At 41.8% G+C, this 18368-nt stretch overlaps 1 protein-coding gene across 1 annotated transcript in view; it reads right to left on the bottom strand.

The window, feature by feature from the left end:
- Positions 1 to 1865: 1865 nt before the first annotated feature.
- Positions 1866 to 18368, bottom strand: part of LOC121866512 (N-acetylated-alpha-linked acidic dipeptidase 2-like) — a gene marked incomplete at its 5' end in the record, with an annotated part of 181617 nt that continues 165114 nt past the window's right edge. The window contains 2 exon segments of the mRNA XM_042366273.1: positions 1866 to 1978; positions 15688 to 15769. Coding sequence (XP_042222207.1) covers positions 1882 to 1978; positions 15688 to 15769 — 179 coding nt within the window.

Here is an 18368-nt window from a genome sequence, read left to right as displayed (position 1 = left end):
CAGCGGGCCATGTTTACAGCCACGAGAGGCGAGAAGGTTACATCAAAGCACAAATAGCAAGCAGACTACTGATGACAAGAAACCAAAGCAAAGAGAGTATGAAGGCATTGGTTACTTTCAAATAGACTACGGATAATAAAATATAATATTTTGAAACTTGAAACAGTAACATGTGTGCAAACGCTGGTTATGTTATAAATTCACAAATATGTACATTTAAAAATCCATTTGATGTAGGTAGGACTTATTATAAAAAAAAATTTATGCCAGAATATTGTTTTGCATGTTTAAAGACTACAATAAATTGCTACCAAATTACTCGATTTTCAATTTAGCCAGTTCACCCCCTAAATTGACACACCCTACTGGCCATGTTACCCGCATGGATGACAGTAGACTGCCAAAGCAGCTACTTTACTGTCACCTAACGAATAGTAAACGTAAAGTCGGCGTGCAACTGAAAAGGTATAAGGATACTCTTAAGACAAACCTGAAAAAATGCCAAATCGACCCCTGAGAGACGATTGATCCACACCATAACGCTTGGAGGAGCACCACACAAGAAGGTGTCAATTCTTTTCGAATTAGCCCGATTCGCACAAAATGTAGACATGCACATGTGCAACATCTGTGAACGGCACTGCTGGACCCGTATCGGCCTCTTTAGCCATCTTAAAACTCACCAATGAAGGTGACATCCTTAATAACTCATATTATTGTCTCATAGCTGGATGATCGTCATACTTGATTCCGTGTGACAGCAAAGCAGTAGTAGTAGTAGTGTATGTGTGCATGCTTGACTTGATGCTACATTATGAGATGATCCCTGACTTTTGTGTTCCGATAATGACCTGACCTGTTAAGCAGGTGATGTCACAGCTGATCCCTCCTATTTCTATTGGTCTATTTTCATAATGAATTGACCTGAAAACTTTGTTTAAAAGCTTCCACTGATTTATGTGAAAGCAAGGAAAATTGACTGGGCTCATTAAATGTCACTGAGAGGAGTAGGGGGAGGATGAAAGACATTTAGATGGAGCCAACTGATGTGAATAACCATATATCTAAATATATTTATAAATAAAAGAAGAAGAGATAAAAAAAAAAATTATATATATATATATACATATATATATATATATATATATATATATACTGTATATATATATATATATATATATATAATATATATATATATATATATATATATATAAATATATATATATATATATGTATATATATATATATATATATATATATATATATATATATATATATATATATATATATATATATATATATATATATATATATATATATATGCAAGTAAATCACTGAAAATGCGGGTGATCTAGGTATATGCTGATAACCACAAGGAAAGAAGAAAACACGAAGTTCCCAAGCGCTTTCGTGTAATTCACATCTTCAGGGGTGAGTACAGACTAAAGAGGAGTACAAAACAAGGTGTAAATATACAGAGGAGGGTGAGACCAGGTCCACAATGGTCAGGTATTAGGTAATGACCCTACTAATCTTTAAATAGCACGGCAACGGTCGGTAGTCAGGTCAGAGGGTAAGGTGACCCAACCTTCTCACCTGGTTACAAATCTTCTTAATTACAAAATTGTCCAGTTTGTACATACCATTACTCAAATTCATGTTGAATGCTTCGGTATGTTTAATGAGACTAGATCCTATGATGTTCCTACTATCAATTGAATTACAAGGTAATATTGAGGAGGCATTATCCCAGTCAATGCAATGCTTGTTATCCCTCAAATGAACAAACAGAGCATTGGATTCCTGGCCTGTCTTAACACTATATTTATGTTGTTTAAGTCTAGTTACAAGATCTTTACCTGTATATTAATATATAGAAACTTACTTGTACTCTGGACGTCCGGGTAATCCAAGGGGATCAATAAACGCTCGCTCCACCATCATTAGCTGATCGTTAACACGACGAACAGCTAGGTCACTGAAAAGTATTTATTCTTCGTTGTTCAGTCAGTCAAATTTCACTCAAGTCATTTACGTTTAGTGGTTATAACTAACTAACTTAAGAATAAAGAACTATAAACAGAGATGTCATGCAAGAAAAACATTGGCAAATTTGGGGGAGCCACAGACTTAAGACTATGGTTATAGCCCATGAGGGGGATCATGATCATCATCAACCATGGGTATTGGGTATAGCCCATGAGGACGACCATGATCATTATCAACCATGGGTATAGACCATGAGGAGAATCATCGTCATCATCACCAACCATGGGTATAGACCATGAGGAGAATCATCATCATCATCACCAACCATGGGTATAGACCATGAGGAGGATCATGATCATCATCATCATTAACCATGGGTATAGACAATGAGGAGGATCATCATCATCATCACCAACCATGGGTATAGACCATGAGGAGGACCATGATCATCATTAACCATGGGTATAGACCATGAGGAGGACCATGATCATCATCAACCATGGGTATATACCATGAGGAGGACCATGATCATCATCATCATCATCACCAACCATGGGTATAGACCATGAGGAGGATCATCATCATCATCATCAACCATGGGTATAGACCATGAAGAGGACCATGATCATTATCAACCATGGGTATAGACCATGGGGAGGATCATCATCATCATCATCATCATTAACCAATGGCATAGACAATGAGGAGGATTATCATCATCATCACCAACCATGGGTATAGACCATGAGGAGGACCATGATCATCATCATCATCACCAACCACGGGTATAGACCATGAGGAGGATCATCATCATCATCACCAACCATGGGTATAGACCATGAAGAGAACCATGATCATCATTAAGCATGGGTATAGACCATGAGGAGGACCATGATCATCATCAACCATGGGTATAGACCATGAGGAGGATCATCATCATCATCACCAACCATGGGTATAGACCATGAGGAGGATCATGATAATCATCATCATTAACCACCATGGGTATAGACCATGAGGAGGATCATGATCATCATCATCATCACCAACCATGGGTATAGACCATAAAGAGGATAATGATCATCATCATCATTAACCATGGGTATAGACCATAAAGAGGATGATGATCATCATTAACCATGGGTATCGACCATGAGGAGGATCATCATCATCATTAACCATGGGTATAGACCATGAGGAGGATCATCATCATCATTAACCATGGGTATAGACCATAAAGAGGATCATCGTCATCATCATCATTAACCATGGGTATAGACCATAAAGAGGATCATGATCATCATTAACCATGGGTATAGACCATGAGGAGGATCATCATCATCATTAACCATGGGTATAGACCATGAGGAGGATCATCATCATCATCAGCATTAACCATGGGTATAGACCATAAGGAGGATCATGATCATCATCATCATTAACCATGGGTATAGACCATGAGGAGGATCATCATCATCATCAGCATTAACCATGGGGATAGGCCATAAAAAGGATCATGATCATCATCATCATTAACCATGGGTATAGACCATGAGGACGATCATCATCATCATCAACCATGGGTGTAGACCATGAGGAGGATCATCATCATCATCATCATTAACCATGGGTATAGACCATGAAGAGGATCATCATCATCATCATTAACCATGGGTATAGGCCATAAAGAGGATCATCATCATCATCATTATCATTAACCATGGGTATAGACCATGAGGACGATCATCATCATCATCAACCATGGGTGTAGACCATGAGGAGGATCATCATCATCATCACCAACCATGGGTATAGACCATGAGGAGGATCATGATCACCATCATCATTAACCATGGGTATAGACCGTGAGCAGGATCATGATCACCAACCATGGGTATAGACCACGAGGAGGATCATCATCATCATTGACCATGGGTATAGACGATTAAGAGGATCATGATCATCATCATCATTAACCATGGGTATAGACCATGAGGAGAATCATCATCTTCATCAACCATGGGTGTAGACCATGAGGAGAATCACGATCATCATCATTACCAACCATGGGTATAGACCATAAAGAGGATCATCATCAAGTTTAACCATGGGTATAGACCATGAGGAGGATCATGATCATCATCATCATTAACCATGGGTATAGACCATAAAGAGGTTCATCATCACCATTAACCATGGGTATTGGGTATAGACCATGAGGAGGATCATCATCATCATCATCATCATCATCATTAACCAATGGTATAGACCATTAAGAGGATCATGATCATCATCATAATTAACCATGGGTATAGACCATGAGGAGGACCACGATCATCATTAAACATGGGTATAGACCATGAGGAGGATCATCATCATCATCAACCATGGGCATAGACCATAAGGAGGATCACGATCATTATCATCACCAACCATGGGTATAGACCATAAAGAGGATCATGATCATCATCATCATTAACCATGGGTATAGACCATGAGGACGATCATGATCATCACCAACCATGGGTATAGACCATGAAGAGGATCATGATCATCATTAACCATGGGTATAGACCATGAGGAGGATCATCATCATCATCATCATCATCAACCATGGGTATAGACCATAAAGAGGATCATGATCATCATTAACCATCGGTATAGACCATGAGGAAGACCACGATCATCATTAACCATTGGTATAGACCATGAGGAGGATCAGCATCATCATCGTCACCAACCATGGGTATAGACCATGAGGAGGATCATGATCATCATCATCATCACCAACCACGGGTATAGACCATAAAGAAGATCATGATCATCATCATCCATGGGTATAGACCATGAGGAGGAACATCATCAACATCATCATCACCAACCATGGGTATAGACCATGAGGAGGATCATGATCATCATCATCATCACCAACCATGGGTATAGACCATAAGGAAGATCAAGATCATCATTAACCATGGGTATAGACCATGAGGAGGACTACGATCATCATTAACCATTGGTATAGACCATGAGGTGGATCAGCATCATCATCGTCACCAACCATGGGTATAGACCATGAGGAGGACTACGATCATCATTAACCATTGGTATAGACCATGAGGAGGATCAGCATCATCATCGTCACCAACCATGGGTATAGACCATAATGAGGATCACGATCATCATTAACCATGGGTATTAGGGTGTGTCATACGGAGGAGAGTTTTTTTTTTTTGAGTTTGAAAAATCGGCCCATGGTATTAATGATGTAGTTCTATGTGCAGAATCATGTGATATCTTCAGATTTGAAAAGTTTTCATTTTTTGCTAGGTAAATTTTAACTTGAAATCTTATGAAAATTCAGTATTCCCACCCTCTTACCAACACCACTAAATAGCTTATTTAAAGTAAAGTAAATGTATCAGGTTAATTTATTAGGATGAAAATGATCCAGAATAGTGAAACGAATGATCTTGACACATTTATTAAATTTAATATTCCTTTAGAAAACAAAATCATCAAATTCAAAAACCGGTTTTACTACTACGACCCGGTGTTGCTGCACACCATAGAGAACATGTCTTTCTTGCTTCTGTTTCTACTCATCACCTCCCTGCTGACCACCTGAGCCTCGATGTAGCCTTCCTCCTCTCCTGGTGTACACGTGACTGCTGGCCTCGCCACTTGCTGTACACAACGCTTATACTCTGGGTGTGCGAGGGCCAGGCAGGACATGCATGGGGTTGTCCAGGAAAGCTCTGACTTGAACATTGGTGAGGCTGCAGGTAAGAGGGGGCTCACTGCCAGCCTGATGTTATGCAGATCTATGAGATCAGTGAGGGTCTTGGCACCTAGATTGACTTCAGGAGTCTTCCTGACCCTGAAGGAATCGTCACCAACTGATTCGTCATGCCCAGATCCTCTCATAAGTCTCATATCCAAGATCTTTTTGACTGCCACTCTTCTCTCCTCCTCATCCTTACTGCAGAGCATTGTCTGCAGAACTGCCTCGGGATGAGCATACCAGGAAGATCTCCTCACAGTCTGCTCCACAATCTGAACAACCTTCCTTGGCTGACTCCTCAGGAGCTCAAGCTGGAAGAGAACATGCCTCGGACCTTCGGAGAACGATGACTTGACCTTGGTGTTAAACCAATTTGGCAAGTAGACACTCACGATGAATTGGACAATAAGTCTCAGGTTGTGAAGCTGGTTCCCTTTCAGTTTATGATGAGCGACCCAAATTCTGCAGAACCTGAGAGCCGTTGTGGGCCACCTAGAATGTGAGACTGGACCTATCTGCAGGTAAGCAAGTCTATCAGGCATGACCCCAGTTTTGATGGCACTGCAAATCATGTAACCATAGTACTGGTCAGTACTCAGGTCGTCACGACAGTATAAAAAAGCTTCAACGAGTGGAGGCCACCGTGATTTTTTCAAAGCTCTGATTTATTTCAACTCAGTGGCAGAGTCCAGCATCTTGCTAAGAGGACCAGACCATCTGTTGTTTGAAAGAGTCTTGCCATCCAGCTCCTGGATCAGATGTCTGAGTGGCAACTCGTTGGTGTGGAGGTCACAAACAATCCAGACCAGCTTCCTCCCAATCTTCCACTCTATCCACTGTATGACCCCCCCTTGCCACCCTGTGTTCGTGTTGGTGCTGTCCCCTCCAATGGCCTGCAGGGTCTGGTCTACGTTCCTCTCTGAGCCAGTTCACAATGTTATCTGCCACTCTCTCAGCTGGTTTCCTGATGTCATCTTTCTCTGGAGTGAAATGCCACAAATACTTCCCTCCTGGTTCACTGCAGCAGGAGTAGTGTTCCTCCTTCACCATGGCAGGGAACAACTTGTCAGAATCTCCAACTCTTCTGGGTGAAACACTTTAGTGTCATCCTTTTCCATCAAAGAACAAACAATTGATTCCATTTTCTCTTATCTCTCATCAAACTCCTCTTCAGGTTACTGACAAGTTTCTCCTGAGCCTTCCTTATTTTGTTGTTATGATTCATCACCAGGCAGAACATCATCAGTGTTAGCCAACCACCGTCAATCCAGGCAGCTGTTGCTATCTCTGCGTTTCTCTGAGGACCAGTGTGTGGTGTCGCATGCTGGCCAGAGCTTGCTCGACATTCTTTCCTATTTCCTGAATCTTTGGTGTCTTCCGGAAGGCTTCCGGGATCATTATTTTCTCAAATAGGGACAAGTCACCATTCTCCTGGCCAAGCACTTGATCAGCCATGGGAAGTCATTAAACCTGAATCAGCTTGACTCAATCATCGGCCTTTTTTACCTCACCCTGGGCCTTCTCAAGTCTCTTTTCCTCGGCAACTCTTCTCCTCTTCTGTCTCTCTGTGGCAGCCTTCTGTCTCTTGGACTCCGGAATATCTTGGCTAGAAATCATGAGAGCCCCCTATACTGCCAGTCTTCTCTCTCTGTGCTTTGACAAATGCCAGTTCGATCACAGGAATCTTCAGTTCACGCTTGCAAATACAGGAGATGTGGGCCTCGGCTTTACAGTCATGATCGCATCCAAACTCAGGACAGAGAACAATTGGGCACTTGCAAGTAATTATGTCAAATAACTGGTCCAGTTGTTAAGCAAAGCTGTCTCTTAACTTGCAAGTTTTCTCCTTTCTCCCAATCAATAGCAGTCTCTCACTAATCTTCTTCTGACTTACAGACCGAGGCTTGAAATCGAGCGTTAGCCAGAGGCATCGTGCCAAGACAGCTTTGGCCGCATCATCATAAAGTTCTTTGTTTTCAGTAAGTTCTTGGTTCTTTTCACTGATTTGCCTGATTAAAAACACCGATCTCAAAGCATCTCTCAATGTAGGCAACCTGACTTCAGGAGCCCCCAGACCCAAGATAGTGACCGAGATGGCTGGATTTTTGGGTCTTCGTCCTGACACAAGCAGCCAATATCGCAAATATTATCAACTTATACTAACGAATCTGAAACAGAAAAATATTGTTAGTTGGCTAAAGAAGGAAGTCAGAAAGCAATGTTCACTATTTAATTGTAATGCACTAATGCAGCTGTACGTTAGATTTTCGATAAATTTCACGCTAAAATTTACCTAGCAAAAGGTTGCAAAATATTGAAACTGAAATTATATTCTGTTTATATACACTAAAATCTACCAAAAAAGTGATGGGCCATTAGTTTTAGCTGATCTTCACTCCTATGACACACCCTAATGGGTATAGACCATGAGGAGGATCATGATGATCATCATCATTAACCATGGGTATAGACCATGAGGAGGATCATGATGATCATCATCATTAACCATGGGTATATACCATGAGGAGGATGATGATGATCATCATCATCAACCATGGGTATAGACCATGAGGAGGATCATGATCATCATCATCATTAACCATGGGTATAGACCATGCGGAGGATGATGATCATCATCATCATTAACCATGGGTATAGACCATGCGGAGGATCATGATGATCATCATCATTAACCATGAGTATAGACCATGAGGAGGATCATCATCATCACCAACCATGGGTATAGACCATAAAGTGGATCATGATGATAATCATCATTATCCATGGGTATACACCATGAGGAGGATCATGATCATCATCATCATTATCCATGGGTATAGACCATGAGGAGGATCATGATCATCATCATCATTAACCATGGGAATAGACCATGAGGAGTATCATCATCATCACCAACCATGGGTATAGCCCATGAGGAGGATCATCATCATCATTATTAACCATGGGTATAGACCATAAGGATGATCATGATCATCATCATTAACCATGGGTATAGACCATGAGGAGGATCATCATCATTAACCATGGGTATTAGGGTGTGTCATAGGAGGGAAGATCAGCTAAAACTAATGGCCCATCACTTTTTTGTTAGATTTTAGTGTATATAAACAGAATATAATTTCAGTTTCAGTATTTTGCAACCTTTTGCTAGGTAAATTTTAGCGTGAAATTTATCGAAAATCTAACGTACAGCTGCATTAGTGCATTACAATTAAATAGTGAACATTGCTTTCTGACTTCATTCTTTAACAACCCAACTAACATTATTTTTTTCTGTTTCAGATTCTGATGCATTTATAAGTTGATAATATTTGCGATGGCTGCTTGTGTCAGGACGAGGAACCAAAAATCCAGCCATCTCAGTCACTATCTGTCTGGGGAGAGAGCCCGTAAGTCGGAGTTGCCTACATTGGAGAGATGCTGAGATACGTGTTTTAAACCTAGCAAATCAGTGAAAAGAAATCAAAGAACTTATATAAAATAAAGACATTAAAAGTGATATGACCAAAGCTGTCTTACACAGTACACTCTGGCTAACGCTCAGTTCAAACCTCAAGTCACAATAAAGTCATGAAGAAGATTAGTGAGGAGACTGCTAGCCAGAAGTTGGAAAGGCAAGAGATAATATTCCTCTTTGGGAGAGGAAAACTTGCAGTTAAGGACAGCTTGCCAAGCAACTGACCAGTTATTTGACATAATTACTTAAAATGCCCACTTGTTCTCTTGTCCTGAGTTTGATGCGCGTGATCGTGACTGTAACCGTAGTCTACATCTCCGTATTTGCAAGCGTGAACTGGAAGATTCTCAGATCGAACCGGCACGACAAAGAGAAGGACTGGCAGTATAGGGGCTCTCTATGATTTCTAGCCAAGATATTCCGGAGTCCAAGAGATGAAGAGGCTGCCAAGAGAGACAGAAGAGGAGAAGAGTTGCCGAGGAAAAGAGACTTGAGAAGGCCCAGGGTGAGGTTAAAAAGGCCGATGATTGGAGTCAAGCTGATTCAGAGTTTAATGACTTCCCCATGGCTGATCCGAGTGCTGACCAGGAGAATGGTGACTTTGTCCCTAACCCAGAAAATAATGATCCCAAACCTTCCAGGCATAAGATTCGAAATAGGAAAGATATCCTGAGCATAGCTCTGGCCAGCATGCGACACCACACTGGTCTCAGAGAAACTGCAGACAGCAACAGCTGCCTGATTGACGCAGGTTTGATAACACCTGATGGCGTTCACCATGATAGATCATAACAAAGCAAGGAGAGAGCTCAGGAGAAACTTGTCAGTAACCTAGAAGAGGAGTTTGGATAAGGATAAGAGAAAAATGGAATCATTGTTTGTCTCTTTGATGGGGAAAAGGGGATGACACTAAAGTGTCTGCGAAAGCTGGAGATTCTGACGTTGTTCCCTGCCGGCGTAGAAGGAGGAACACTACTCCGCTGCAGTGAACCAGGAGGGAAGTATTTAGCATTTCACTCCAGAGAAAGATGACATCAGGAAACCAGCTGAGATAGTGGCAGATAACATTGTGAACTGGCTCAGAGAGAGAACGTAGACCAGACCCTGCAGGCCATTGGAGGGGACAGCACCAACACGAACACAAGGTGGCAAGGGGGGGTCATACAGTGGATAGAGCGGAAGATTGGGAGGAAGCTGGTCTGGATTGTTTGTGACCTCCACACCAACGAGTTGCCACTCAGACATCTGATCCAGGAGCTGGATGGCAAGACTCTTTCAAACAACAGATGGTCTGGTCCTCTTGGCAAGATGCTGGACTCTGCCACTGAGTTAGAAATAAATCCGAGCTTTGAAAAAATCACAGTTGGCCCTTCACTCGTTGAGCTTGCACATACTGTCATTGACGACCTGAGTACTGACCAGTACTATGGTTACATGATTTGCAGTGCCATCAAAACTGGGGTCATGCCTCATAGACTTGCTTACCTGCAGATAGGTCCAGTCTCACATTCTAGGTGGCTCACAACGGCTCTCAGGTTCTGCAGAATTTGGGTCGCTCATCATAAACTGAAAGGGAACCAGCTTCACAACCTGAGACTTATTGTCCAATTCATCGTGAGTGTCTACTTGCCAAATTGGTTCAACACCAAGGTCAAGTCATCGTTCTCCGAAGGTCCGAGGCATGTTCTCTTCCAGCTTGAGCTCCTGAGGAGTCAGCCAAGGAAGGTTGTTCAGATTGTGGAGCAGACTGTGAGGAGATCTTCCTGGTATGCTCATCCCGAGGCACTTCTGCAGACAATGCTCTGCAGTAAGGATGAAGAGGAGAGAAGAGTGGCAGTCAAAAAGATCTTGGATATGAGACTTATGAGAGGATCCGGGCATGATGAATCAGTTGGTGACGATTCCTTCAGGGTCAGGAAGACTCCTGAAGTCAATCTAGGTGCCAAGACCCTCACTGATCTCATAGATCTGGATAACATCCAGGCTGGCAGTGAGCCCCCTCTTACCTGCAGCCTCACCAATGTTCAAGTCAGAGCTTTCCTGGACAACCCCATGCATGTCCCTGCCTGGCCCTCGCACACCCAGAGTATAGAGCGTTGTGTACAGCAAGTGAGCGAGGCCAGCAGTCACGTGTACAGCCAGGAGAGGAGGAAGGCTACATCCGAGCTCAGGTGGTCAGCAGGGAGGTGATGAGTAAAACAGAAGCAAGAAAGACATGTTCTCTATGGTGTGCAGCAACACCGGGTCGTAGTAGTAAAACCGGTTTTTGTATTTGATGATTTTGTTTTCTAAAGGAATATTAAATTTAATAAATGTGTCAAGATCATTCGTTTCACTATTCTGGATCATTTTCATCCTAATAAATTAACCTGATACATTTACTTTACTTTAAATAAGCTATTTAGTGGTGTTGGTAAAAGGGTGGGAATACTGAATTTTCATAAGATTTCAAGTTAAAATTTACCTTGCAAAAAATGAAAACTTTTCAAATCTGAAGATATCACATGATTCTGCACATAGAACTACATCATTAATACCATGGGCCGATTTTTCAAACTCAAAAAAAAAAATTCGCCTCCGTATGACACACCCTAATGGGTATAGACCATTGAGGATAATCATCATCATTAACCATGGGTATAGACCATATAGAGGATCATGATCATCATCATCATTAACCATGGGTATAGACCATATAGAGGATCATGATCATCATCATCATTAACCATGGGTATAGACCATGAGGAGGATCATGATCATCATTATCACCAACCATGGGTATAGACCATAAAGAGGATAATGATCATCATCATCGTCACCAACCATGGGTATAGACCATAAAGAGAATCATGATCATCATCATCATTAACCATGGGTAAATACCATAAAGAGGATCATGATCATCATCATCATTAACCATGGGTATAGACCATGAGGAGGATCATCATCATCATTAACCATGGGTATAGACCATGAAGAGGATCATCATCATCATTAATCATGGGCATAGACCATGAGGAGGATAATGATCATCATCATTAACCATGGGTATAGACCATGAGGAGGATCATCATCATCATCATTAACCATGGGCATAGACCATGAGGAGGATCATTATCATTAACCATGGGTGTAGACCATGAGGAGGATCGTGATCATCATCATTAACCATGGGTATAGACCATGAGGAGGATCATGATCATCATTAACCATGGGTATAGACCACGAGGAGGATCATGATCATCATTAACCATGGGTATAGACCATGAGGAGGATCATGATCATCATCATTAAACATGGGTATAGTCTATGAGGAGGATCATGATCATCATTAACCATGGGTATATACCATGAGGAGGATCATGATCATCATTAACCATGGGTATAGACCATGAGGAGGATAATGATCATCATCATCATTAACCATGGGTATAGACCATGAGGAGGATCATGATCATCATCATCATTAACCATGGGTATAGATCGATAAAATATATACCCAAGACCAAACCCAGTGCCTCTTGGAATACGAGGCGATCCCTACACATGAACCATGCGGCGGTCGATAAAGTTAAGAAGAAAACCCAGAAATTCAAGACGTGGGTTGGGTCAAACGATGAGCAGGACAGGAGGATGTATGCAAGAGCCAGAAACCAAGCAAAGATAGAAAGTAGAAGGGCTGAAAATGAGTTCCAGAGGCTGGTTGCAAGCGAGGTCAATTCAAACCCAAATGAGTTTTACCACTACGCAAAGTCGAAATAAAAATCGCAAATAGGAGTATCACACCTGAGGCTTGAAGATGGTAGTTTCGCAGATTCTGACCAGGATAAAGCTGAGGCTTTGAACAGCTTTTTTTCCTCGGTGTTCACAAGAGAGGATGCGATTAACCTTCCTGCGTTTGAGGACAGACGGCTCGACACAGCACTGACCCACATTGTGTTCACAGAAGAGGGTATTAGAAATAAACTGTCAAAGCTAAAGGTCCATAAGAGACCCGGCCCTGACATGGTACATCTTAGAGTGCTAACAGAGTTGAGCAACGAGCTTGCCGAGCCCCTGAAGCTCCTGTTTTGTTAATGCCTGGATGAAAGAAAGGTCCCAGTGAATGGAAAGTGGCTTATGCAAGTCCTATCTTCAAGAAGGGCGATCGTCACTCCACGAACAACTATAGACCGGTGAGCCTGACCAGCATAATATGTAAAGTACCTGAGAGTATTATCAGAGATACCGCGATGGAACATCTACTACGAAACAACCTTGTAAAGGATTGCCAACACGGTCTTATGCCGGGGCGCTCCTGTTTAACACAATTGCTCAAGGTATTGGATGTTTGGACCCATATTCTGGAACGGGGTGGTAATATCGACAATTTATTCATAGATTTTGCCAAGGCTTTCGACAGTGTACCCGACGAAAGGCTGAAAATTAAACTGGAGGGGTACGGAATTCGGGGAAATGTCCAAGCGTGGATAGAAGACTTTCTACATGACCGCAAGCAGTGTGTGGTGATTAATGGCACGAACTCATCATCCGTACCTGTCACAAGCGGGGTACCACAGGATAGTGTATTGGGCCCGTGTTGTTTGTTTGTTTCATAAATGACATGCCTGACGTTGTACATTCCTCCATACATATGTTTGCCGATGACGCCAAGTTATTTCGGGAAATGAAGAACCAAGTGGACTGTGAAGAGCTGCAGAAGGACCTCTGTGGGCTCCAAGAATGGTCGAAGAAATGGCTGCAGAGATTGAATGTCACGAAGTGTAAGAGGATGCACCCGGGGTGTACCAACGGTAAGGAGGCATATCATATGTCCCAACGGGATGAAGAAACTGCACTACAGTATTTGAGACTGAATGTGAGAAGGACCTAGGTGAGTATGTTGACAATGAGATGAATTTCTCGGGCCATTGCGAGAAGAAGGTAAATCAGGCAAATAAATTATTGGATCTTATAAGAAGGTTGTTCAGATATTTAGATGGTCTGTCTCTTGTAACGATCTTCAGGAGTGAAGTGCTTCCCCATCTGGAGTACTGTCACCCCGTCTGGTCCCCGAGATATGCTAGGGGCTGTCAGTTAGTTGAAAATGTTCAAAGGAGGGCCACCAAACTGGTGCCTGCACTTTAGCTACCCTGAGAGATTGGAGAGCCTGAACTTGCCAAGCTTATACTACAGACGGGCAAGGGGTGACCTAATTGAGGTGTATAAGTATCTCAAGGGGCACTACTTTGTCGCGTGTCCTTACTTGAAGCTGGCGGACGCCCGCCCCACAAGGGGTCACAGCTCAAGATTGAAGAAGCCGCAAGTCCAGAAAACTGTGAGGGCAAACTTTTTCGGAGTGAGAGTTGTGAACTCTTGGAACAATCTACCAGAAAGTGTTGTGACGGCACCAAGTGTGAGCTCTTTCAAGACAAGACTTGACGAACACTGGAGTGGGTTCAGGTACATTCAGGAGCCAGTGCATGCCCAGTACTTGCCAACAGTGCGTAACAGAGTCATGGCCGATCGCCCAAGCGGCTAACGAGCCGATCATATGGTGAAAAGGATAAAAGAAAAGGAAAAGTAATCAGAGACGTGACCAATCGCCCAAGCAGCTGACGAGCCGATCAGTGGTGAAGAGGATAAAAGTAAATGTAAAAGAAACTCCCGTGCTACTTCTGGGTGGTGTTGTTCTAAAGCTAGCATATCACTGAGATGAATAGGGAGTCAATGAGCATAATTGACACTGTTGTTTGCAAAGAAATAAGGTATAATTTCTAACAGAACATCGTGTTACATTTCAAAATTTGCTTCTCTGAATGATCGGATTAGTATGAATATGGTCAACTTCATGTCAAGGGCAACATTCCAGAATTGAAACTGTGGACTTTCAGATTTCCTTTGGTCACATCACTCTTCAAATCTCAAGGTTGTATCTTTAGGCACACCTGAACAGTGCTCATTATATGCGTCCTTCATAAGCTTGTACAGACTACAAGCAGTAATCTGATATGCATGGCGTGTTCTTGTGACACTAGATGCCAAGAGGAAAAACTCTGCTGTACATGATGAGGCCATTCCTGCCTTTACATGGAAATCACCTGAATTGATGAACACAATAATTTTTATGCCATAAAGGAAAATCTCCCATCCACATTTGGTGGCCATCTTGGAACTTTTTAAATGCCCAATCAAATAGATTTGAGAAGTTACCCATATTGAATCTTCATGCCAATTTTCATACTTGAATCACCATTTGCAAGATTCCCTAAAAAAATTGACACTTAGCAGCTCTCCTATTCTATCTGAACATGCCTTGGTCCCAAGATTGAGGGTCAACCACCCCAAGATAGCCACTACTTCAAGTCTTACTAGCCACCCTTCATTCCCAATATCTTAGCCCAGGCAAGATGAAAAAGTAAAAAGGAGAAAAATGTAATTGTCAATTTAAACTAACCTGTTAAGATCTAGAGTATTAAGGGATTCAGTGAAGACGGCAACACTTGCATTAAAAGCCTGAGCAGCATCAGCAAAGAATTCTGAAATTAAAAAAATACAGCAGTACAGTAATACTGTAGCTTCTTAAATACATCAGTATAGTGACAGATTGTTATACATCAGTCCAGTAACAGCTTGTTAAATACATCAGTCCAGCAACAGCTGTTAAATAAATGTTAAAATGACTAATAATTTCAATATAAAAAAGCAAAAATATTAAAGAGCACAACTTTCTTGATATTTACTCCACTGGAAACGAATGTAAACATAGAACAGATTACTGAATTGGCAGACTAGCCCATCAGCTGATGCTCACAACAAAACGTGATGTTCATAAGGATTTCGTTAATCGAATATTTGTTCGTTAACCGAATTGAAAATTCTTATGGAAGGTAATTCGTTAACCGAAATTTCGTTAACCGAGGGACCACTGTATATATATATATATATATATATATATAACATATATATATATATATATATATATATATATATATATATATATATATATATATATATATATATATATATATATATATATATATATATAACAAAATATATATATGCAGTCATGCGCCGGTTAACGTCCAACCGAACAACGTCCGATCACATATACGTCCGCGCCCCCCCCTCCCCCCCCAAAAAAAAACTTCCGTGATGCCTGCTGGACCACCACTCCACGACCCCCTGACGGAGACACGGAGACACGATGATCCTCCCCATACTGGCCAGATATTATGTGTTAAAGGAATATGCTTCCTTCCTTAGGCTTTTTTTAAGCATTTGCCTCCAGGTGTAATGTTAACCTACATCTATTAAGGATAAAATCTTTCACCTACAAATTGACAATAACACATTTGCTGTAATCAAACATATCTAGATGCCTCAACAATTGTAGCCCCAGTTGCAATTGGGGTTGCAATTTCATTACTAAGGAATAACGAAGTCTCTGGTGCACTCTAAGATTAAGAGAGAAAACGGAGGACTCAGGCGTCCTGAAGCAAGAGACAACGGACTCCTATGATGGGGGACACAAGCAGACAGACTTGACAATCACTTACTTGACAAGTTTTACCAACCATTAGTTGTGTACGTTATCTAGTGAATTTAGTCAATATTGTATAGTATAATACACACTGCAATACAGTGGTCCTTTGATTAACAATAGACCTAAGTGCAAACCTGTACTGTACATTTACTAAATGATTACGGTACTAAAATTGTTATGTCTATTGCAAATATAGATTGTTTATACAGGTATTCAAATAAATCACTATCTTACAAGAATTCCAGCAATGTAAGTTATATTCACCCAGGTCGTTTGGGTGGCAAATTATGAGAAGAGCTTAGTCACTCTTAAGGAATGATAAATAAACACACAGGCCTTCAGCGTCAACTGTCAAATCATATCTCAAATAAATAAACATAAATAAACACCAGACACTCTGTCACCTCACCTCCTACTTCCCCCCTGCTCCCCCCCTCTTCCCACGCTCGCTGGCTACCTCCCTCCTTGTGTTCCCAGACAAAAGATTGCTGATAACTTTATGCTTTAAGGTGTTTATTTTATATAATATCTCAGACTGAAGTTAGGATAATATAATTTGCATTGCTGAAATCCTTGCAAGACACAAATTAATTTGAATATAAACGTCATATATTTTGCACGAGATAAAAATTGAAGTACATTAGTGTACAATACTGTACAGTATTACCCCGCTTTAGGCATTTTTTTTTACGTGTTTCCACGTTTACGCGGTACCCTGCCAGACACGCAATGCTCACTTTATGCGGTGCGTGTACTCTTACGCAGAGAGGGGCTGGCAGTCATCTCACGCCTCGCCATTTTTGGATTCAAACCTCCCGCCATCTCTCCCGCCATGTTGGGTAAGCGGCGCGAGTAGGTTGCGCAAATGCGCAGTGTATGTCTTTATTGCATTATCGGTGACGTCATATGACGTATTGGACTGTGATTGTGCCAAGCATCCTTACCTCCCTCCCCCGCTAGCTGTGATTGGTTTAATGTAATATGATGTGCCCCGCCTCGGGAGCATGCAAGCCCCTTGACCTACCCGCGTCAGTTGCACGCCTCCCGGCTACACCGTGTATATCGGTATCTATTGTTCCATAAGAATGGCTTCCATCGGACCACCACCACCACCACAAAGAAACCTTGCATTACCTGGACCCAGCCACCCTAAGACAAAGAAGGTACGACGTTCCCAAAGCTACGAAATTATATACAAGATCATCCAAGAGTTGGAGAAAGGAACAAGACAGGTTGATCTCACGCGCCAGCATGGTGTTAAGGAATCTACAATCTGGACGATCAAGAAAGATGCAGCCAAGATAAAAGAACACATGAACATCACAAAGTCTACAGGTGCTTCTATGATCAAGTATTGCCACAACCAGGTGCTTCTGAAGACGGAGAAATTACTTGTGAGCTACTTGATTCGTCAGGCACGACGGAACATGGCGGTGGACAAGCGCTCACTTAAGGAGTACGCACGTGAACTGTATGCTGCAGTGTCACGTAAGATGGGAATTGCAGAGCCCAAACCCTTCAATGCTTCCTCTGGGTGGTTGCAGAGGTTTAAGAAGAAGAACAAGATCAAGAACATTAACATTGGTGGTGAA

Source organism: Homarus americanus, unplaced genomic scaffold, assembly GCF_018991925.1.
Source record: "Homarus americanus isolate GMGI-L3 unplaced genomic scaffold, GMGI_Hamer_2.0 scaffold32583, whole genome shotgun sequence".
NCBI classification, from domain to species: Eukaryota; Metazoa; Arthropoda; class Malacostraca; order Decapoda; family Nephropidae; genus Homarus; species Homarus americanus.
Note: the sequence above shows the minus strand (reverse complement) of the source record. Positions and strands in the feature narration are given on the sequence as shown.